The 22,834-nt window shown below is 41.7% G+C and overlaps 1 protein-coding gene across 1 annotated transcript in view; it reads right to left on the bottom strand.

The window, feature by feature from the left end:
- COL22A1 (collagen type XXII alpha 1 chain) overlaps positions 1-22,834 on the bottom strand; it is a 2,341,282-nt gene that overhangs the window by 462,838 nt on the left and 1,855,610 nt on the right. The window contains exon 44 of the mRNA XM_044067281.1: positions 21,744-21,857. Coding sequence (XP_043923216.1) covers positions 21,744-21,857 — 114 coding nt within the window. The remainder of the gene's footprint in view (positions 1-21,743; positions 21,858-22,834) is intronic.

The following is a 22,834-nucleotide window of genomic DNA, read 5'->3' as shown; positions in this document are numbered from 1 at the left end:
AGCTATTACCAATTAGTCCTCACCTTCAACATAATAAGGAACCTTCAGAAAACCCCAACCCTAAACCAACTTCTAAATCAATATTCTACAAATCGCCCTCTACGCTCATCCAACAAAACCCTGCTCTGCATAACCAAAGCCAATAACACTGCATGAAAAGTCTGTTCTCCCAAACCTTTGCTAGGGAATGGAATAACCTCCCCCAAAGTATCTCCTCTGCACAATCCATCTCACTTTTCAAGACATCACTAAAGTCACACCTCTTGCAATCATGGCTCTGTCCCTGTATCACATAAAATATTTTCTGCTCTCCTCCTAACTTGCTACACCTCATCTCCTCACTGCTTACCTCAGCAATTCTGTACTACTCAAATACTCCCTACCAGGAACTACTATCCTACAAACTATTTCTCACACTATGACATATCTCCCGAATAGCATTATTTTCCAGATATCATTCCTTCATTTTTCTGCTTTGTACTACCAATAGGTAATTCAAACTTTTGCTATCTATATACCAAGCTTGCTCAAATCAAACTAAGGTACAAAAAATTTCCTTGATTGTATATATGCCACTGTATAGAAATCTTCTGTTCATTCATGGATTATGTGTTGTCATATAAAGACATGGAGCTCTTATTGTATATATGCCTCTGTACAAACATTTTTTGTCATTTGTTGTATTTGTACTGTTATGTTATGGAGCTTTTCTCCCTGGGCCTCCACTGTAAATGGACCTTGTTCCAGTCGGACTTTCTTGGTAAACAAATGTAAAATAAATAAAAATAAAATAAATAAACCAGCCATTTTAGTTCCATAGCAGAAATAAATGAAATTAAATGAAATACCAGTACGAATGACCATTTCAGTGCTGTATGTTTCCATGTGTTTCTTTCAGAGTATAGACAGTCTTCTTAGGGTGGAAAATAACAAAGGCCAGGATATGAAAAATGTTAACTTTTACTTTCATTAGAGAATGTGAAGAAACATGTACTATTAAGTGTTGAATTGCATTGATGAAAGTTACCAACATTATGAGAAAAACAGTCTGAAGACTCATACTTTTTGTACTTCTCAAAATGTTTATATAATTTACTTTATTTTATTTTTTATTTTATTTGACATTTGTTAACTGGGTTAGTCCAACTGGGCAAGTAGCCCTTTTTCAGTGAAGGCCTGAGGAGAAATGATCCAACATATACAAAAATACAAAATAAAATCCAAAGTAGAATACAATACACTTTACAACAATAAAATAGTCAGAGATTACAAATTATTTACAAACAGATAAAATATAAGAAATTACCACTGGTGAGATTCAAGGCTGAGAGAGACAAAAATATACAATGACCACATGTTATGTAGTAATAACTCAAAGTAGAGGAAATATGCAATGACTATAGCATGTAGTAGTAACTCTAAGTATAGTGAGATCCCAGGAAGAAGTGAGGGGAACAAAGGAAGTAGTTTAGGTTGGAGCAGGAGAAGTGGAGGACCAAGACTTAAGCAGGATGTCTTTTAGAAGTTTTTTGAAGCTGTAAGTGTTAGTAATAACTCTGAAGCAAAGGGGAAGTTTATTCCAAGCATTGGTGCTGAGTAGTTGCATAGAAGTTTACCTGTGTTTTTATTAGAAATGTGTATTTCTAAGAGGTGTTGATCGGCAGTGTGGAGAGTACTTTTTGGGGTGTACGGAGAGATGAGGGTAGAGAGAGCCAGACAGAGGTACGGTTTATTTCCTTGATCATGTGATGCTGCTCAGTTTCATGCAAGTATTTGACTAAAATCCCTTTTTGTGACAAGTGACTAAACGTGTTCCCAAACCTATAGAAGACATTTGTTTCTATCTATAATGGCTGCAGTGGGGAAATATATCTGTAAACATGTTTGGGGGAAGGAACTACCACTGAAGATCTAGAAAAACTGAAAAGCAAAAGCATGTAAATGCAGTGTCATATAAACTGTCGTTGTCCTGGTTTCAGTGCTTGAATAGGTTGCCTTGCAACCTAGCAGTTTAGTGCATAGAATTAAAGCTATGAGCTGGTAATGGTCTGTATCATATACCCCATGGCTGGTACCCTTACAATTAATTTTCCTACCTTGGGACTGCTAGAAAATCACTTTATCAGTATTCCCAGGTCTTCCCTCAAGACAGATATATACCAAACCTAAAACTAAAAATAAAAACAAAAAACTCTTCTGACATAGATAGAACTTGGCTTGGGACAGAAAAATTTTAGCTAAAGTGGAATCCACACAGAGGCCAGATAAGAAGATAACCTGATTTAACAGAAAATGAAAACTCTGGATGTTCACAATTATCCTTAACACCCGGAATTAGGAATGTGTCCTTCCTCAAAGAAACAAACAGTTCCTCTAATGAGAGTGCAAAGAATTAATCATTCAGGCATACAATTTCAAATCTGGTGACTTCAAAAGCAACCTGTGAAAGCCCTAAGATATGTAATAAACTTACAAGTTGCAGAACTGTACACAAATACCATGGTTATGAAAGGAATACTGCAACTATTAATTTAAAACCTCTTAAAGCTTTTTCCCTTCCCTGTGCTGGATGAATAAGAGCATGAAGGTCAGCATATTCCTTAACTGTCACATAAACCAGTCTTTTTTGATTACAACAGGAAATAGGGTGTGAGCAAACAACCTGTATTTTTGTACTGAATGAACCCAGTTATGACTTTCATGCCTGATATTGACCTGAAACTTCCTGTTTACCATGAAACAAAGAAAACATAGAATAAAAGTCTTTTTTTTTTTTTTTTTTTTTTTTTTTTGTTAACAGGGGGAACAAATTTGACAGTATCACAAGGTAACATTTTGAGAACTTTCTCCTTTGGAGTTCTCTTTCTCTTAGAATGAGTGTAAATTCCAAGCTGCACCCCCTACTCCCAGAAAGAGAAAACCAAAACAACCAAATTATTGATATACAGGCTGCAATGTGAGGACATCATTCACAGACCATTTCCTGGCATGACAGAAGCTGTGTGGGTAAAACTTCAGGCATTCAATTAGAGTTGCCACCTTTTAAGTGGGCCAAAGTGGGACATGGGGGTGTGGCCAATATGACACTGGCCACACCCTCGACCATGACATCACCACCAGAGTGGTTAAGGAGATGCTGTTATGGGTACAACGGATGGTTGCTGGAGTGGCTAGCTGGTTGGTGGGAGTAGCAGCTGGATGGATGAATGACTGGATGGATGGCTTGATGGATGGATGGCTGAATGAATGGATGCATGGCTGGATGGATGGCTGGCTGCATGAATGGATGGCTGGCTGGCTGGCTGGCTGGATGGATGGAGGATGGCTGGATGGATGGATGGATGGATGGATGGATGGATGGATGGATGGAGGATGGCTGGCTGGCTGGCTGGCTGGATGGCTGGCTGGATGGATGGATGGATGGATGGATGGATAGATAGATGGATGGAGGATGGCTGGCTGGCTGGTTAGCTGTCTGGCTGGATGGATGGATGGATGGAGGATAGCTGGCTGGCTGGCTGGCTGGATGGAGGAGGAGGATGGCTGGCTGGATGGAGGAGGATGGCTGGCTGCATGGATGCAGGAGGAGGAGGATGGCTGGCTGGCTGGATGGAGGAGGAGGAGGATGGCTTGCTGGCTGGCTGGAGATGGAGTATGGCTGGCTGGCTGGCTGGATGGAGGAAGATGGTTGGCTGGCTGGCTGGATCGCTTGTTATAAAAAAAAAAAAAAAAAAAAAAAAAAAACCTCAGTCTTTTTTTAGCGGCTGTAGAAGCGCTTAAAACAAAGCACTCCTACAGCCGTGATCTTTGCAGGGCTCTTCCTGCCCCAATCCCCACCCCTTTTGTGAATTGCACCCAATTGCTGCATGAACTAAAGCACCTGGACCTAACATGCAGCAGCTTTGCCTGCAGGTCCGGGTTGGTAACGTAACTGAATTGCCGTGAAAAAGCCGGAAGTAATTGCAACTTTTCCATGGCGATTCAGTGAGATCGCAAAAGCGGGACTTTTCAGGTCCCACTGCCTGATACAGCGGGCAACGGGATAAGGTGGCTTGACCTGTGAGTGTCCTACTGACAACGGGACAGGTGGCAACCTTACTTTCATGCTTCTGGCTTTGTTGCATGGAATATGTAAGTAACCTCAGATTGCCTCTTTCATTGCAACACCTCAGGAAAACTCGCGTGCTTGACACAAGAGTTGTGTAAGCAAAGTGGCCTCAGATTACCTGTGAAGGACATTTTGGGTGCAACCTGTGAGAAAGCCTCTGCCACTGCAACACTTCAGGAAAACCTGTGTGCGAGACACCAGAGTTGTGTAAGCAAAGTGGCCTCAGATTACCTGTGAAGGACTTTTTGGGTACAATCTAAAACAAAAAACGAAGCAGCTGTAATCTTCTCAGCAGGATTTATTGTGTCAGCACTTTCGTCTAGATTAATATCTAAACTTCCTCCGACAACTTGTGAAACAACTTCAGCAATTAAGTCTTTGAGTTCAAGTTGGAGTGAATTCATTTCAATTGATTATTTAATTAATTACATTCTTGCTGGAGTAATGGAGTTAATAGTTGTTTAATTGAAATGTATAAAAACTACTGCATTTTGGGAACAAGCTGTCTGAGGAAGTTTAGATATTAATCTAGACAAAAGCGCCAACACAATAAATCCTGCTGAGAAGATTACAGCTGCTTCGTTTTTTGTTTTTGATTAGTTTTTGCTGTTTGTGATTTTTTGGGTACAATCTGTGAGAAAGGTGAACTTCTTATTCTTCCCCATGAGACCCTTAAAGATTTCTTTAAATTGACTGATAAACGGATCATTTCCAACAAAATTCTGCTCTCCTTATGGATTCTATAGCCTTCTTGGAGACAAGCAACCGTATATCCTGCCTTAACATAACCCCAACATCTGCCTGTCACTTCGTACAAAGACCTAAAGAACTGTCAGTATGCTTTCATGCAATGTTCAAGATTTTTTTGAATGCTTGGGATTTAGTATTCAACTAAAAAAGAAATCCCATAAGCAATGTCAACCTTTTTGAAGCTTATGAAAAACTAGTGGGGTGCACGTTATGGTTTGTTCTGCAGCAGGTACTATGTAACTGTTATGCAGAACTTCTTGGCTGACAGGTCCAAGTGCCTGACGTTTTTGTCCAGAGGTTAGACAGTAAGGTAATGCTGGGCCCTTGCAGGTTGTGTGCCATAATGATTGTGTCCCACTACATTTTGCTTAATCTTTGGGCTATGGTAAGAAAATACGTGCAGTTGTCCTTCAAGCTGATTTCATAAAAAACTAACAGCAAAAATAAGCAGTAGAACAAATTTTGGCTGGGATTCTGGGACACTAGTGTACTCTAACCTCATCCCATGTTCTTTGTCCATTTCAGTACTGTGGAATACCAGTTGTTCTCCATCATTCTCTAAAACGTTGTCTTTTACCCTAGACAATAAACTCCTACAGAGGTTTTGAGAACCTCCCAGAAGATCTGCCACAGCAAAGCTTCTCAATGAAGGTAATAAGATTCAGTAGGCAAGGCTTATCATTTACAAATCTGAATTACACTGGGGCTAGATTAATAACATTTGTGATGTTATGAGGATACACAGCACTGCTTTACAGATAACGCTCATAAGGCTGATGGGATGCCCTTATGGAGGGGCATTACTACAGCAGTGTGTCAGAATTCAGGGACATAGACTGTTGTAAGGCTGAGGAGTGGATTAATAAGTGCATGTTTAACACTGTCTGTTATTATCCCTATTTGTTGTCTGGACTCATGGAGGAACTGTTCTTAGACTTTAAGATTATTTGGGAAATATATTATTTACTAATAATGAGAGGAGAGTGACTCAGGAAAGGTTTGAGTGGGGGGGGGGGTAGTTTCAGGGGAGAAATTTCCTGCAAAGCTGCTATCCAGTATATTTGCAATGTCTTTTGAATTTGAGGGTGAGGCTCTATTATGGAGTAGCACAGAGAAGAGTTGTGAGTTGTTTCTTAGTTTTGCGATTCAACTGAAGAAGGCTTGTAATTATCCTTTGCTTCCTTTACTAGTCTTAATTCATGTAAAGTTTTATTGATCTTTATAGTTACTTTATGCTTTCCAATGAGGTTTTTAATACTGTTTTGATCCTTTGGAGTTTAACCACATGAGGCAAAGAGATTCATCTTTCTGCTGTGCAGTTTTTTTATTGACTGACCTCCACGACAGTGTATTTTTGAATGTATTGCCACTATTTCATTTTGGAAGGGACAGTTAGATTAAAACATTTATCTAAGGGGGCATAAGAATCACTTGTGTAACTGCTTGCATAAGAAGGTGCCTATCTTTGATTTGAAAGGGGTAAATTTAGATGCTTCATCATAAAGCTGTATGAAGTTGGCCTTTTTGAAGTCTTTAAAGAGGGTGCTGTTTTCAAACAAGACAGTAAACATTTTGAGGATAAAGGGAACCAAATTATAGTGTGACTTTACTAATAAAAGACTGACCAGGGAAGGGGAGCAGATACAGGCCAAGTTGCTCAGTAATAAGTCAAGAATCTTTATACCCTTTGTTGGCTTGTGGACGAAATGATCCAAAGCATTTTTGTCTACTTGCTCCAAGAAACTCTGAGCATACCCAAAACTAAAAGCATAGGAACTCCAGTCAGTGGCAGGATAATTGAAATCCCAAAAGATTAAAGAGACATTGCTAATAGGGAAGTCCTCTCTGCATCCTAGGAATTTATCTTGGTCATATGGAGCCATGAAGGGTGATTGACATCACGCAACAATACATAAATTTGATTTCCCAAAGATGAGCTACAGTTTATGGGGGGGGGGCTCTCTCTGGGGATCTGTTTTGGAGGGTCCCTCTTGCCTACCAACACTCCATCATGCATTGCACCTAACAAAGGCATGTTAGGCACAAAACCCAGGCAGAGAAAAAGGTGCCTTCTAAAGCTCTGAACCATGTCTTGGTAACAATTATTTATTTATTTATGTATTTATTTATTTATATTTGTTGACTGGGAGTGTCCGACTGGACGTAGGTCCATTTTCAGCTGAGGCCCAGGGAGAAAAGCTCCACAGTTAAAATAAACAGACAGTAGTTACATTGGATTACATAGTGATTAACAATTTACACAGCAATTACTTACAACATATTTACAGATGAAGAACATAGTACATCAGTAGACAACTAGAATCTTTATCTGTGAAGTACATAACAGACATTAACAAATGTTACAAGAAGAAGTTCCTACTGTATAACAAGTACTGGCTTATGAGCATCTGAGCTTGCTATAATCAAGGTAGTTAGTGGAGTGGAAAGAAAGGCAGTGGTTGGATGGGGTGGGTGATATTAGAGTGGGAGTTGCAAGGGCTTAGCCAGCATGTTTTTAGGTGCGCTTTTAGTAAAGTTTTGAAGAGGGTGCATGATAGTACGGAGGTAATTGTGGTTGAGAGGGAATTCCATAATTTGGCTATAGTGCAAGAGAATAGTGCTTCACCAGCAGAGTTATTGGCTTTAGTGATCTGCAAGTGATTTTTGTTGCTGGATCTTAGTGGTCTGGTGGTGCGATAGGGTTGGAGTAGATTCTGGAGGGATGGGACATTTAGTAGATGGTTTTCTAGTTTGTGGGTGAGTGAAAGTTGATACCATTGAAGGAGTTGAGGGAGTTCAAGCCAGCCCAGTTTAGCAAGTGAGAGACAGTGGTGACTACGGTAGGATGCCCCTGTGGCGAAATTGGCAATTTTGTTGTAGCAGGTCTCTAGCTTGTTTAGATCGCATTGCCTTAGGTTGGTTTATATTGGAGAGGCATAAAGTAGGGTGCAGATAAGGTGGGAATTTAATATTGAAATCTTTGCTGCTTTGGTGAAAAGTTGCTTATTTCTGTATAGCAGTCCTAGTTTTTTGTGGACTTTTTTTATGGTCATGGATATGTGAATGTCAAATTTTAGTTTATTGTCTATGTCCACTCCTAGCAATTTGGTGTGTTCAGTTGGGTATATAGTGGTGTTGTCTTTTGCTGTGATGTTAAAGTGAGAGTTGTTATGAGTATGTTTGGTGGGTTGGAAGATGAGTAGTTTAGTTTTGTTTGGGTTGAGTATTAATTGGGCATTAGATAACCAAGTTTCAACAGAGGAAAAGGCTTCCTGTGTGACTTTTTGCAGTTTGGGTAGGGAATGGGCTGAGCAGATGATGGTTGAGTCATCTGTGTATTGTATGAGTGTGCCATGTTTGGTGGCAGAGGCTAGATTATTGGTGAAAACAGAGAAGAGTAGGGGTCCAAGGATGGATCCTTGGGGAACCCCTATGGAGACAGGTAGTTGGGGAGATATGTCATTCTGCCATACAATGGATTGTTGGCAGTCAGACAGGTAGGTAACTCTGAAACCAGTTGGAGACTGATTGTGAGAAGGATAGGTTATTGAGGACAGAGATACGTTGTTTGTGTTGGACCATGTCAAATGCTTTAGATAGGTCTAGGAAAGTAGCAGAGGAGAGATAGCCATTGTTTTTATGCTGAAGGATAGTGTTAGTAAAGGAGAGTAAGGCAGTGGTGGTGCTATGGTATGGACGGAAACCATGCTGAGTATTGGAAAGAAGGTTGTTAGTAAGGAGGTAGTCTGAGACCTGAGAGTGTATGCATCTCTCTAGTACTTTGGAGAGTGGAGAGAGAATAGCTATGGGGCGGTAATTGGTTAGTTCTGTGGAGGGACCGCCTTTGTGGAGGGGAATTATATGTGATACTTTCCACAGTGTGGGAACGTAACTTTCTGACAGAGATCGGTTAATCAAGATGGATACTGGGTAGGCCAGAGCATCAGCTGTGATTTGTAGGTACCGTATATACTCGCATATAAGCCTACATCGCATATAAGCCGACCCCCTAAAACTGCTTTAAAATGGCCAGTTTTTGCAAAAATCCGCATATAAGCCTTTTGGAATGACACAAAAATGTGTTCTGCTCTTTCCACATTGTTTGCTATAATAATATCTGAACCTCCGCTCATAAGTTGTTCGCAACTGATGATTAACGGAGTATATATTTAGAAAAAAATATACATTTTGATATGAATAAAGACGAAAATTCTTTTGTTGTGTTTTATTTATTCACAAAAAACTATCACATTTCTGTTTATAATTTACCGTAGTGTTCTTAGAAATAATTAGAAGCCTTCAAAATCATTGTCACTATCACCCTCATCGTCAGACTCCCCAAACAGCTTTCTCCATTCCTCTTTTGTGTACTGAACATTGTCATCATCCCACAGTACCTCATCTGCATCCTCTGGTTCTGCATCATCTTCGCTGTCTGAGGCTGTTTCCTGAGTCTCCTCCTGCCACAGGCAGTCGTCTTCAGTGCCATCTAATTTGTTGCTGATGCTGCCTTTCAGAAATGACTTTTGTACCATTTCTGCAGGAATCTCATCCCATGCTGTCTTCACCCACGACACAACTGTAGGCAAGGAAGGTGGCTTGAAATTGCCTTTAGCAATCAACTCAGCTTTGCTTTCCGCCATCCATAGTGTCCACAGGTTTCTCATCTTTGTCTTGAATGGCTTGTTTAGGCTCACATCCAGAGGTTGCAGCATGCCAGTCAAGCCTCCGGGTATGACCGCTTGAGTTGTCTTTTCCTCCTTGAGCTTCCTCTTTACTTTCTCTGTTAGATGGGCGTTGAATTGGTCCCAGACTAGCAGAGAAGGTTTCTTCAACAGGCCTCCGTTTCTCTTCACCCACACTTGATCGAGCCATTTCTTCACTCCTTCTTCATCCATCCATCCTTTTGGGTGTTGATGGATGATCACACCACTGGGGAATTTATCCTTTGGGGGAGTCTTTCTCTTGAATATTACTATTGGAGGTAATTTCCCCCCATCTGCAGTACAGGCCAATACCACGGTGAAATGAGTCTTCTCATGCCCAGTCGTCTTGATCAGCACAGTTTTTTCACCCTTTTTGTTGAGTGTAACTGTGCTGGGCATGTCAAAGCACATGGGTGTCTCATCCATGTTGCCAATTCTGCAGAGAGGGAAGTCACCAGCCTTTCTTTGATCAATAACATACTTTTGAAAATCCAAAAGTTTATGTTCATATTGTGATGGCAATTTTTGTGCAATTTTTGTTTTCTGTCTCAAACTTATAGAGTGTCTGTTCAGAAAACGTATACACCAACCTGTGGAAGCAGTGAACCCTTCATATTTCTTGGCTTGTGCAATCTTGAGGGCTTGCAAACGAACACTTAGCCGAGACACTCCATATCCATTTTGTCTCTGGGCTTCAAACCACTCGAAGATCTCCTTCTCCATTTCTGGATACTGTCCATGTTTTGGTCCCCTGTTCGCACGTTTGTCCTTAGTTGCAATATCCAGTGATGTATCCTTTTTCCATCGTCTGACATTGCTTTCATCTACACCAAACTTTCTTGCTGCCTCTAGGTTGCTTATTTCTTCAGCGGCCTTTATCACTTTTAGCTTGAAGTCAGCAGTATGGGACATACGTTTTCTTTTTTCTACAGGCATGGTGTATTGCACAAATAATTTTACAACTAAAATTATCAAAGTTCAGCACACTTTGCTATTCCCCTATAAGCCACGTGACCCTCGTCCCCCTTCCAATGTGCTGCGCTACCTACCAACTGGCTGCCTCTGTTTTCCCTCTTCGTGCCTATGCATGCGTACAAAAGCTTTCAAGCTTTGTGTGCACACCAGTGGCAATCCGAAACCAAGGTTGGGGCTAGCGGTGACACCAAGGTGATCGGTAGATAATGTGATTTAAGGGGATTCCTTTATGACTGCCTTTGAGCGTGTTATTTCTAAGAAATCAGACCGTGTACCGATGACGTCGGCTTCACTGGTAGCTCTAGCTTGGTTACAGCTCGCAACTGGTGCATTCATTTTGTTTTATGCGCATATAAGCCGACCCCCTGATTTCAGTATTGTATTTTATAGTTCTAAATTCAGCTTATATGCGAGCATATACGGTATTCACTTCGGAGGTTGTCTGCTGCTAATCTGGTGGGCTTAAGTTTAGTTAAGAGTTTTTTTATGTTGGATGTAGGTACAGGAGAAAAAGAGAAGGCAGTGGGGAGATTAGTAGTTGAAGGTGTGGGTTGGAGGGGAGGAGGGTTGTGTTGTTTAGCTAGAGATACTATGGTTTGTGTGAAGTGTGTGTTGAATGAGGTAGCAATATTTTCTGAGGAGTGAGGGATGTTAGGAGGAGGGGTACTGACTTTACCTGGGTGGAGGATGGAGTTTATGGAGGACCAGAATTGTTTGGGGCTGTGTTGGGAGGAGTCTAGGGCAGACTGGTAGTATTGGAATTTGTTCTGTTTTATTAGCTTTTTGACTCTATTGCGTTGTTCTAGGAATTTCTGTCTAGTTGAGGGGGTTTTGCGCCAGTGCTCCCAGGCTTTATCCCTGTTTTTAATTTCTGACTTAGTGGTTTTCTGTAGCCATGGGGAGGGTTGTGCTTTGATTCTGGAAAGTCTTATGGGGGCATGGTAATTAAGGATGCTCAGGAAGGTAGTATTAAAAAATTCAACTGCGTCATCAAGACTGAGGTACTTTAGAGGATGCCAGTTACATTATTTGAGGGATGAGATGAATGTGAGTGGGTGAAAGTTAAATTTTTTACGTATTTGACGGTAGATGACAGGTTTAGCTTGGTATAGGTATTTTTTGAGTAGGAATGCTGGGGACTGATCACTGAGGCTATCTGATAAGCAGCCTGTTATATATGACTGGGGGGTCTTACTGACTAGTATCCAGTCCAGGGTGGTGTGCTTTCTGGAGTTTTTATTTATCCTGGTTGGCGACTGGACTAGTTGGGTGAAGCTATGAAGGTTTACATGATGGGTTGGATGGTTGCCAGAACAGGATTGCCAATCACTATTGAAATCACCTAAAATGATAGTTTCTTGGGGGAGATGGTGGGTAGACCAGCTGAGGAGGTTTTCTAGTGGAGGGTACAAAGTACACACAGATTCATTCAAAGTTAAACAATTTGTTGCTAAGATTCCTTGCACTGAATATAGGTTCATAGGTTCATAGGTAGATACTAGGCTATCTGCCCTAGGGCATTTATAAGCCTAGCCAGAGTGTATTTGGCTTCCGCCTCCCTATTAGATTAGCCTACTGTGCCTCTGTAAAGTAGGTCACAGAAGGTATCCTTTTAAGATTAGTTTACTGTACCTATTTCTAGCAGGTACACAGAAGAGAACCCACGGGTGAATTTGCGATTTCCCATCCACGCGTCCAGATTTCGCTTGAAGAGGGTCAGCGAGGGGCTATGTCTAACATGAATTGGGATTCCATTCCAGAGTGAGGGGAGCCTCTGGGAAATGAATCTGTCCCTCCAGCATGTCGTATTTATTTTTGTGCTGAGGTTTAGGTCCTTGGAGCGTGTAGCTCTAAGGGTCTTGGATTTTTTGAGGTGGAGCATGTCCATTAATTCTGGGTTTGACATGGCTTTGTACGTCAGGCATAGATCGCCTCTGAGTAGATGGTAAGCAACTGAGTAGAGCTGGAGTTTCTTTAGTCGAGCTGCATAGGACATCTATTTGTAGCCCATGATCCACTTGGTGAGGTACTTTTGGGGTCTCTCCAGTTGCTGCAGGTGTCAGGTAAGGTACATCCCAAAAGGGGCATTGTATTCAATTATGGGCCTGATGAGTGATGAGTAGAGGGGCACAATGACCTCTCTTGATCTAGATGCGAACCCTTTTGTGATAAGGTGGGCTATATAGAAGGTCTTTCTAACCACTTTGGCAACGTGATTATCAAAGGAGAGATTACTATCTACGTTGGTCCCCAAATCTCTAATTACTTCTTATGTACATAATGGATTACCACCTATGTGGTAATTTGTGGGCACCTTGTTTTTCCCAAAGGGGATGACTATGCACTTTTTAGCATTTAGCTTGAGGCCATGGCTCTGGCACCAAGCATCTGTCTCTGTGAGACCCTTTTGGAGGATGCTTGTGTCAGCTGGAGATTCGATTATGGCCCCCTGTTTGTAGTCATCTGCGAACTTTGTCAGCCATAATCCCCCTGTGTTAGCCTGAACCTCAGAGAAGTATATACCAAACAAGAGAGGTCCCAGAACTGAGCCCTGTGGGATGCCACTTGTAACTAGTTTGGATTCGGACATGGCACCTGCGATTCTGACCATGTGGGTTCTATCTCTGAGCCAATTTGCAACCCATCTTGTGATATAGGGGTTGATATTTAAGCTGGTAAGCTTATTTATGATGCCCGAGTGGGGTATTGTGTCGAAGGCTTTTGCGAGGTCCAGGTAGGCTGTGTGGACTACCTTGCCCTCATCTATTGCTTTGGTAACTGTTTCAAAGAAATCAACTAGGTTTAAGAGGCAAGATCTGCCCTTACCAAAGCCAAATTGGATAGGGTCCAGTGTCTGGAGGCTCCCAGTGTCTTTGTTTATGAGTTCCATGATAATACGCTCCATAGCTTTACAGACCAGACTAGTCAGGCTTATGGAGCGATAGTTTCCGGGGTCCGTTGTGGCACCATCTTTGTGGAGTTGGACCACTGTAGCTGTACGCCATTCTTTGGGTACATATCCTGTAGTAATGCTAAGTTTGAACAGTGACTTAAAGCAAGGGTTCAGTTCTTCTTGGAGCTCATGTAAGACACAGCCTGGGACACCGTCCGGTCCCATAGATGCTGTGTTTTTTGCTTTGGAGAGGGCAGCTTTCACCTATGCATCTGTGATGTCAGGGAGGTTACATTCAGTTGGGACAGGCATTTGCTTCTTTGGGGGGGAAAAGTTTGCACTGAATCTGTCTGCCAGGATGTTGGCTATGTCTGTAGGTTCGGTATATTTTGTACCGTTATGCAAAAATTCAGAGCATATCTGGGAGTTTTCACCCATGTTCCCGACATAACTAAAGAAGGCCTTGTGATTATCCTTAGTGTCTAGGGCAATTTTTCTTTCGAAACTGGCCTTTGATGATTTTATGAGGGATCGAAGTTTCTTGCTAATACTAATCAGAGATGCCTTCCCTTTTTGGGATTTTGCTCTGTCATGTAGTAGCTTCCTCCTTCTGTTGTATAGTTTATTTATGGCTGGAGTCCACCAGACTGGTCTCCTGCTACTGGAAGAGTGAGTCTTGGTTTTATTTGGGATAGCACGATCCATGCATTCCTGCAGGTGCTCATAGAATGCATTTGTAAAGGATTCTGCGGATTGGGCTGTATTATCCTCTGGCCCAGGGGCTTTGACGGATTCCACCTAAGTCTTGAGAAGTGCAAAGTTGGCTTTTGACAAATTCTTTACAGTGATTTCCTTGGCTGGGGGTGGGGACGGGATATGGATGCCCAGGGAAATGTGTTTATGGTCTTATCTTACCAGTGAGGGGTTTACCTCTGGTGTGGAACATAGAGTCCCCATGTTGGTGATGACCAGGTCCAATATGTTGTTCCCTCTTGTGGGAGTGGTGACCAGTTGTTCCATTGCATTAGAGTTTATAAATTCAAGGAAACGTTGGGCGAGGGTGTTTGGGCTTGAGTAGTTTTCCCAGTCAATGTTTGGGTAGTTGAAGTCACCCAATAACATAGTGTTTGGAGAGACCTTCATATTCTCCAGTGTTCTCAGGAATGCCAAGTGGGGTTCCTGTAATAGGGAGGATGTTCTGTAGCAGGCTACAAACTGAAAGGCAGTTTTTCCCACTGTTAGTTGCACATGGATGGTTTCCGATGCTTCGTGCAGTGCCACTAACCTGGAGGTGTAGGTATCTTTGATGAATGTAGATACTCCCCCTCCTTTTATGCTTCGGTCCGAGTTTTGGGGCCGAAACGCATGGTATGAGTTATAACCTGGTAGTGCTGGGGTGCTCTCAGGAGCCTTGAACCAGGTTTCTGTTACTGCACAGACATCGATTTTCTCCATACTGAGGAGAGCCTCGAGTGCGTGCATCTTGAGGTTTAGACTTCTGGCATTGAGTAGTGTTACCTTTAGTTTTTTTATCCTTGGGGTGTCTATGGAGGTGGGTTTGTCATTTGAGCCTTGCCTAAAAAAGGCACTATGGGGGTGGCAAGAGCCTTGGCCAGTATACGAAAGCCTAAGGGTGACAGGTGCAAGCCGTCTTTAGCGAAGCAATGTGGCTTGTCGAGCATGTCATCCCAGGCTGACAGACACTGGATCCCCTTTGAATGACACCAGTACTTTAGCCAATTGTTGAAACTGATCATTTTGTCTTTATACTGTGGCATCATTCTTGGTGAGGGCAAGCTGCTACTCAAGGTCAGGGTCATACCAGCCTGGGCTACATGGTCAGAGAGCTCCTCTATGTCTCTTTTCATGTAGTCCAGGGAGGTACGTCTCAGGTCATTCACACCAGCATGGACAATGACAGAGTCATACTTGTACTTGCTTTGGAGTGACCTGAGTGCTTGCATTATGTGGCAGATCCTGGCACCCAACAGGCAGCTTACAGTGACCTTCTCCTTGTTCAGTCTGCTGAGCGGGACATCAGTGTGCCGGACAATAGAGTCCCCTATAACAAGTGTATTTGGTGTGTTGTTTGGCCTTAAGGGTTGTGACTGTGAGGTACACTGATTTTGTGAGATATGTGATTTGTGGGTATTGTTGAGGGGCGGCTATTGCTTGGATATCTGCTTAGGAGGTCTTTGCTCTTTAGGCAGCTTTTTTTAGAGCCTCAGAGTAGGTTTTGTGTGTTTATGTGTTGGGTATGCAGATGCAATAGGTCTGTGTGAGACTGGATTTGTGGTGTGGGTGGTTACCTTTTCCTCCTGACTGACTGTGCCAGTCTTGGGTTGAGAGAGCTCTGCCTCCAGTTTGGCTGTTTAACTGCATCTCTCACATGTATTAGAGTTTGTTGGAAGGAGGAGAGGGTTGTCTGTGTACATAAGGCAATTGTAACATTGCCTCAAAATTCCCAGATTCACCAGTGCTGCGACCTTAATATCATCCAGTCTGGGACTTGAAGTGTTTATCAGATTTAAATATTCATTAAATGAACTCTGTATCCAAAAGGTAAACTGAGGAGCAAAAGATTTGCCCGATATGCAGAAGGCTATGATGAAAGATATAGACCGTCTTTTGCAAAGCAAGTTGTACAGTCAATCATTTTGATCCAGGGAGATACATACTGAATCCACCCTGGAATAACAAGAGCAACTTTGCTAACTGATGAAACAAATTATCTTTTCCTTGTATCTGGGTATCATTCCAGGTAAAGGAAGGATCCCATTTACAACCAGTGTCTCACCCTTAGCTGAAGCTAGGTTGGTGATCTCCAACAGATCCTTCTCCATTGACTTTTAGAGTTTTCATGGCAGGTCATTTACCCCCATAGACTACAATTATGTTTTGGTCATTTTAACTGAAAGAGGGGGTGCTGAATGCTCTATGTCCACCATCTTAGCTCCTTCTGTTTCTGCTAAAAGTCTCAGGAAGGTAAGGAGAGATTAAATTGCACTAGAGTCTATCTAAACATAAGAGCAATATAAAAGATCTCCCAACAATGTTTACAGGGTCCTTCAGACAAACAGACCACCATTATAAACTCAGCCAAGTGCCTTCTGTCTCTTCTAACATGGAACAGGTAACCTCCTCCATTGCTCTTCTCCTTTCTGCCATCCTTTTATAAACAATGAAAATGGCTCAGGTAGGGGAAAATTTGCACTATTTGCACAGTCATTGGAAGGCAAATGATTGCTCTGAAAAAGGCCATATAAAGCATGCAAAGATAATGATTTAAGCTTAAGGCACACCTGCTCATGAGAGGTAAATGTACTGAACCCGGATGAAAAAAAATCTTTAATGTGGTTGGATATAGGAGCCAAAACTTCCATCCTTGTTTACAGAGTACCTCATGGTCAGCCATAAGATGTACTCTCTTTATGGATCCCAGTCCATACAGCGAGTCTAGCAGCCATAAAGTTTATGAATGCCCATAAAGCAGAGGCTTTTACAATGGATTCTGTTTTTTTTGTTCGGCTTGCCTAGCCTCCTCCAGGTCAAGCTTTGTCTCTACATTTGCAGTCCTCCGTAAGATGCCATTCACAGAGGTATTTGGTACTACCATGTGTTTAGAATGTGTAATAAGTGTGTCCTCCACCTCGTACATAATTTCTTCATTTCTACATGCATTGGACTAAGATGGAATTAATCTTTTGCAGCTCCAACATGATTTTCTCCAATACCTCCTCCACTGTCAAAGAATTAGGGATGCCGTCAGCACCAATGGTCATTGGATGAAGAGGAGCACATCTAGCAACATGGTCTGAGGAAGAATCAGCCAATTCCTGATGTGCCACGTTCCATATGTTTCCCCATTTTGGCCATAGGCAAAAACAGCTAAATGATCTGACAGCCATTTTTCAACTCAGAAGAAACACATTTAAGAGAAAGGAAAAGACACAAATATTAGGGGAAGCTTAGGGTAGGAATCAGCCTTCATGGAATGGTGCCAGTAATACTTCATCTTAAACAGAGGCGAAGTGCCTCCATGTTTCATTTTTATAACCTTTGGAGACACCTGTTTTTGTTCTTTATTGTGTGTCACTTCCTCTGTCTCTTCCTTTTCCATTTGTCCCAAAGTTTCTTCATCTAGGTAATATTTTGATATTTTCTTTCTCCAAAGCCATCTTTATGTTACTCAAGTCAAAAGTGACAAACTTCATGACACCCATGCAGTCGGAAACTGAAAGTTCGACTGCTGCATCCTACACTTAGGCACTGTACGAGAACATCCACTCATGCATGAATCGTGCCATCCCAAATAGAACCAAGAAGCTCTCCTCCAAAAAAAAGGAAGCCGATCTGGTGGTCCCCTGCCACAAACAAACTTTAAAACAAAAGGAAGAAACTGTTGCAGAAAAGAGGAAAATCCCAGGATGCAAAAATCCCCCTTACAAGCCTCAGTAAGAAGCTGAAATCCCTCAGAAAATCCTCCAAAGCTAGTTATGAAAATAAAATTGCCAAAGATTCCAAAGACAACCACAAGGCATTCTATAGCTATGTCAAGAATCTAAATGGCAATACTCAGATCTGCTCTGAGCTACAACAGAATGGAATTAAATATACTGATCTCAAGGATATTGCCAATATCCTGGCAGATCGATTCAGTGCTAACTTCACCCCTCTCTCACCCCATAAAGAAAGATTGCCAAATTCTGTAATAATGGCCACACAGGTAAAAACTGCACTCTCCAAACCTAAGAATACAGCATTCATGGGACCAGATGGCATCCCAGGCTGTGTACTACATGAACTACAAATGAACTGGCACCTCACCTAAGTGTCATGTTTAATCATAGCCTCAACTCAGGCTTCGTGCCCACTGAGTGGTGCACAGCTACAGTTATCCCACTCCACAAAGGGAGATCCACCTTGCATCCTGGGAACTACCGCCCCATTAGTCTGACAAGACTGATCTGCAAGGCCATTGAACGTATTATCATGGAACTTATGAACAAAGACACTGGCAACCTTCAAACACTGGACCCCACCCAGTTTGGGTTTTTGAAAGGCCGATCTTGTCTTCTGAGCCTGATTGACATCTTCAAATCAGTCTCCAGAGCTGTGAACGAGGGTAAGGTGGTCCACACAGCCTATCTGGACCTCGCCAAGGCCTTCAACACCATCCCCCACTCTGGAATCATAGATAAACTTACTATGCTGGGCATTGATCCCTATGTCACTCGATGTTTTGCCAACTGGTTTACTGAACCTACACTGTAAAAGTAGCCAACTCCAGATCCAGCTCCAGATCCAGCTCCAGATAAGTGACAAGTGGAGTACCTCAAGGTTCAGTCCTGGGACCACTCTTGTTTGGCATCTACTTCTCTGAAGTACAGGCCAACACTAAGCGACTCTGGTTAACAAAGTTTGCAGATGACGGCAAACTGGGAGCCATTATTGAATCCCCAAATGATGTGGATATTCTACAGAAGGGCCTTACCGACATGGATGCTTGGTGACAGAGCCATGGGCTCAAGCTCAATGCCAAGAAATGTATAGTTATCTCCTTTGGGGAAAAAAATGTACCCGTGAATTACCACATAGGTGTCAGTACACTAAACACCGAAAGTGTGATAAGAGACTTAGGGACACAGGTGAACAGTAGTCTCACCTTCGATAACCACATTGCCACAACAGTCAGGAAATCCTTCTATTTGGCACACCTCATCACTAAGGGCTTTTCATCCAGAAAAAAGGAGGTCATTGTCCCACTGTACTCAATCCCTCATTAGACCCATTATAGAATACAATGCCCCATTTGGTACGTACCTCTCAAGACATTTGCAACAGCTGGAAAGGCTGCAGAAATACCTCCCTAAAAGAATCACAGGCCTAAAGCAGATGCTCTATGTTGACCGTCTAAAAAAACTCCAGCTATACTCTGTTGCATATCGTCTACTCAGAGGCGATCTCTGCTTAACATACAATGCCATGTCAAACCCAAAGTTGTTGGACATGCTACACTTAAAGAAATCCCAATCCTTCAGAGCCATACACTCCAGGAATCTAAACCTTGTCATCTCAATGAACAAAACATGCTGGAGGGATAGGTTCCTGACCCAGAGACTCCCCAGACTCTGGAATAGACTGCCCATACATGTCAAGCAGAGTACCTCTTTGGCCCTTTTCAAAAAGAACCTTGACGATTGGATGGGGGATAGTAAATTCACCACGGGGATCACATTAGTCACCCTGCCAGACAGGGGTCCAGGGAAGTAAATACTGTGGGAAGAAATAGCCAGAGAATTGTTATGGCTAGGCTTGTATAGGCCCTAGGGCCGATAGCCTATTACCAACCTAAGAACTTAAGTGTTGCATTAAGGATCTTGAATTATTGTTCTTTGCAGCTTTTAACAGCTTTTCTTTGCAAGTATTTTCCTTTCCTCTAATTTCTTTCTCACTCTAGCTGCATATCCTCTGTGTGGAAATTCAGGGTTTGTGTGGTGCTGCAGTAGCGTTGTCACCTCACAGTTAGACGTTGCATGTTCAATTCTCAGTTAGAGCATTTTCTGTGTGTTGACATGCATGAATGGGCGTTCCTTCGTTGAAGGCTGTGCGTTAGGCCCGGCAAGCCAGCACATAAAACTCTACTGCCAATCATTAGCAGACTGGACTTCCGCTGTGGCAACCCCTAACCGGGAAAAGCCGAAAGACAGTTGTATAACAGCAACAACACATCAGAAACATATTGAAGGTGGGGTGGTGGGAGCAGTCACCTCGGGTGCAAGATGTCAAAGGGCGCAACTGGGAAATGGTCAGTCAGGAGGTAGTACACTACTGGCATTCAGAAATTAATCCAGATAGCACATTAGGTATCAACAGGAGCACTTCAGTACTACATGTGTGGTATTTAAACTGTAGCAAGGTATGTGCTACATTTGTAGCAAGTAAGGAATTTTGTTTCTCCTAGAAAATGCAAGGAATGTAGGCCTGGCTTGCTTCCTGTGTTAGCCAGAAAGGAGAATGATCCTTTTTGTTTGTTCCTCAAGTCTAGCTTAAAAGAGGGACTCCATTTGCTAGCATCCCCCTGAAGTGAGAAGCAGTAGCCAGAAATGGGAATGGACTTTTTCCTTCTGCTTTGGCACTGGGTGCTAGAAGAACCAGCTATGGCTCTGCAATGCATGATTTCTTTCTTATGCTCAATAACCACCTTATTGTTTCTGCACATCTTCCTTGGCCTGCCAGTTTTTTTTTTCTTTGTTTTTGTGAAGTGCTTCATCATTCTGCTACAGGGGACTATACTCTGCAGTACCCAGCTTTGTGGCATGAATGTTTCGATGTTCTGAGAATTCTGTGATGCTTACTATTTCCAGTCACGAGACCAGTTTGCACACCAGAGCAGGCACATTTTTATCTTGAGACCTGCACACCCAGTATTCTTTCTTATATTTTGACCTACTCTTCACAATGATAAAAAATACAGTTTATATATCAGTGATGTCTTTGGGAGATTTTGTGAAAAACAAGGGCCATCACATGAAGGCACCCACCAGCAATATTAACATCTTTTTGCCATTGATTCAGTTTCTCCATTAAAACCCAGTATAAAGTTGGCTTTGTCATTGTTAATGTAAACTCTTACAAAATCTGTAGCACTCGTTCAAGGTCAGAATGACATGGGCACTTTATTAGGCTGCTTATGCCTCTGCGTTTCACCATCAAGGAGTAGTATTTGAAGATCATCAAGAACTGCAAGCATGTCAATGTTTTCACTGGGCCAGTGTTACTAGTATAAAGTAAACGACTGTCAGATATCAGTTCTGCTTAAATGGTGGTGTAAATAAATCCCTTGCTCTAAACACCACAAAACTTATAAAATGTTATATTGTTGTCTGATTCTTTGTAAGAGATCATGCAGTAGTCAGAAGAATAGGAACAATCAATAACTACTGAGGGCATATAATATGGAAACAATGACGGATATCATGATTTCATGTATTGACCAGCACCTGAGCTTGGTATTGCTACAGAGTCCATCAAGAGGAAGGTTCTGCTGTAACAAAAAAAAATACATTTGAAGCTAAAATGAAAAACCATCAGAAAGAAAGGTAAATAAATACCCGCCAATAAGAAACTCTCACACTTTAAATTATTTAATCATATAAATGAATGGTCTTGCAGCCTATGGAAAGTGGTTAAGCTTTCCCACATTTGTAGATGTATATTACAAATTTCAGTTACATTAGCTTGAACACTGATCACACTTCTGATGTTTACTCAAAGAGAAACTGAGTACATCTTATTGTAATCTACATACCTTATGTCCGTTTTTGCCATCTTTTCCTACAGGTCCAGGTAAGCCTTTGTCACCTTTATATCCTGGCATACCCGGCAGGCCAGCAGGCCCAGGTGGGCAGTCTTTGCACATGCCCTAAAAGAGAGAATTCATAAAAAAAAAACAAATGACTAAAGACTTCTCTCAATGAAGAAAGAAGTTACCTAAACAATGTTTTCAAATTATATTCATGTTCTGTTTGTCCTTCATGTTCAGTAAGTCTACCATCCTAGGAACCAACTAACAGTGATACTGACTAGGTGTTAGAATGTGGTCATAGTTGCCTGTATAGAGTGCTACTGTTGCAAATATAATAAGTAATATAGAATACGTTAAAAGATAACTCTGTCATTTTTATTTGCCTTCTATCTCTTCTACAGGATAATCGAAATGGTCATCAAGATAGGGAAGGGACTACACTACTGTTATGTCCAGTATAGCCTGAAATTAAACATATGTTGTGATATGGAATCTTTCAGCTATGGATAGTTGATATATGTAATGGTTGGCTTGATAATTTGTAACATAGGTAGAGTATGCAAGCATATGTATACATGCAAACTTTATATCAGATGGTTGTGCATTGATAACATCGCTGGCTCATAACTCTGTGGTCTGGCAGTTCCTTATTTAAGCCCTCTAGATACCCACTGTGGGTGTTATTCTATATCTCGTATGCTTTCACTCTGACCAAATTTCTTATATTCAGCTTACAGTTATCCTAGTTCTTTGCAAGAACTTTACTGATTAGGTTCAAATCCAAGAAAATTTCATTTTAAAGTCTAAACAGTCAGTCAAGTAAATGGTTACCTTTTCAGGAGAAAAAGTAGAAAATGCCATTGTTTATCACAATTTATTTTTTATTTTTACTTTCTTACAAAACCTAATGTGTATTGATGCATGAACTGAAACTGTCACTGTACATGTTTTTAATGGTACTGAACATGTTACAGTACTCTTATGATATGTAACACCTCTCTAATCCTGCCAAGGAAGCACATTTCACTTGAAAATGGATACATTTCATTGCTTTCATCCTTCTTTCCTATACTCATTGCACCAACAAACAAAAA

This window comes from Protopterus annectens, chromosome 3.part1, assembly GCF_019279795.1.
Source record: "Protopterus annectens isolate FY-2018-M chromosome 3.part1, PAN1.0, whole genome shotgun sequence".
Classification (NCBI taxonomy): Eukaryota; Metazoa; Chordata; order Ceratodontiformes; family Protopteridae; genus Protopterus; species Protopterus annectens.
This window is presented reverse-complemented; position numbering and strand designations above follow the sequence as displayed.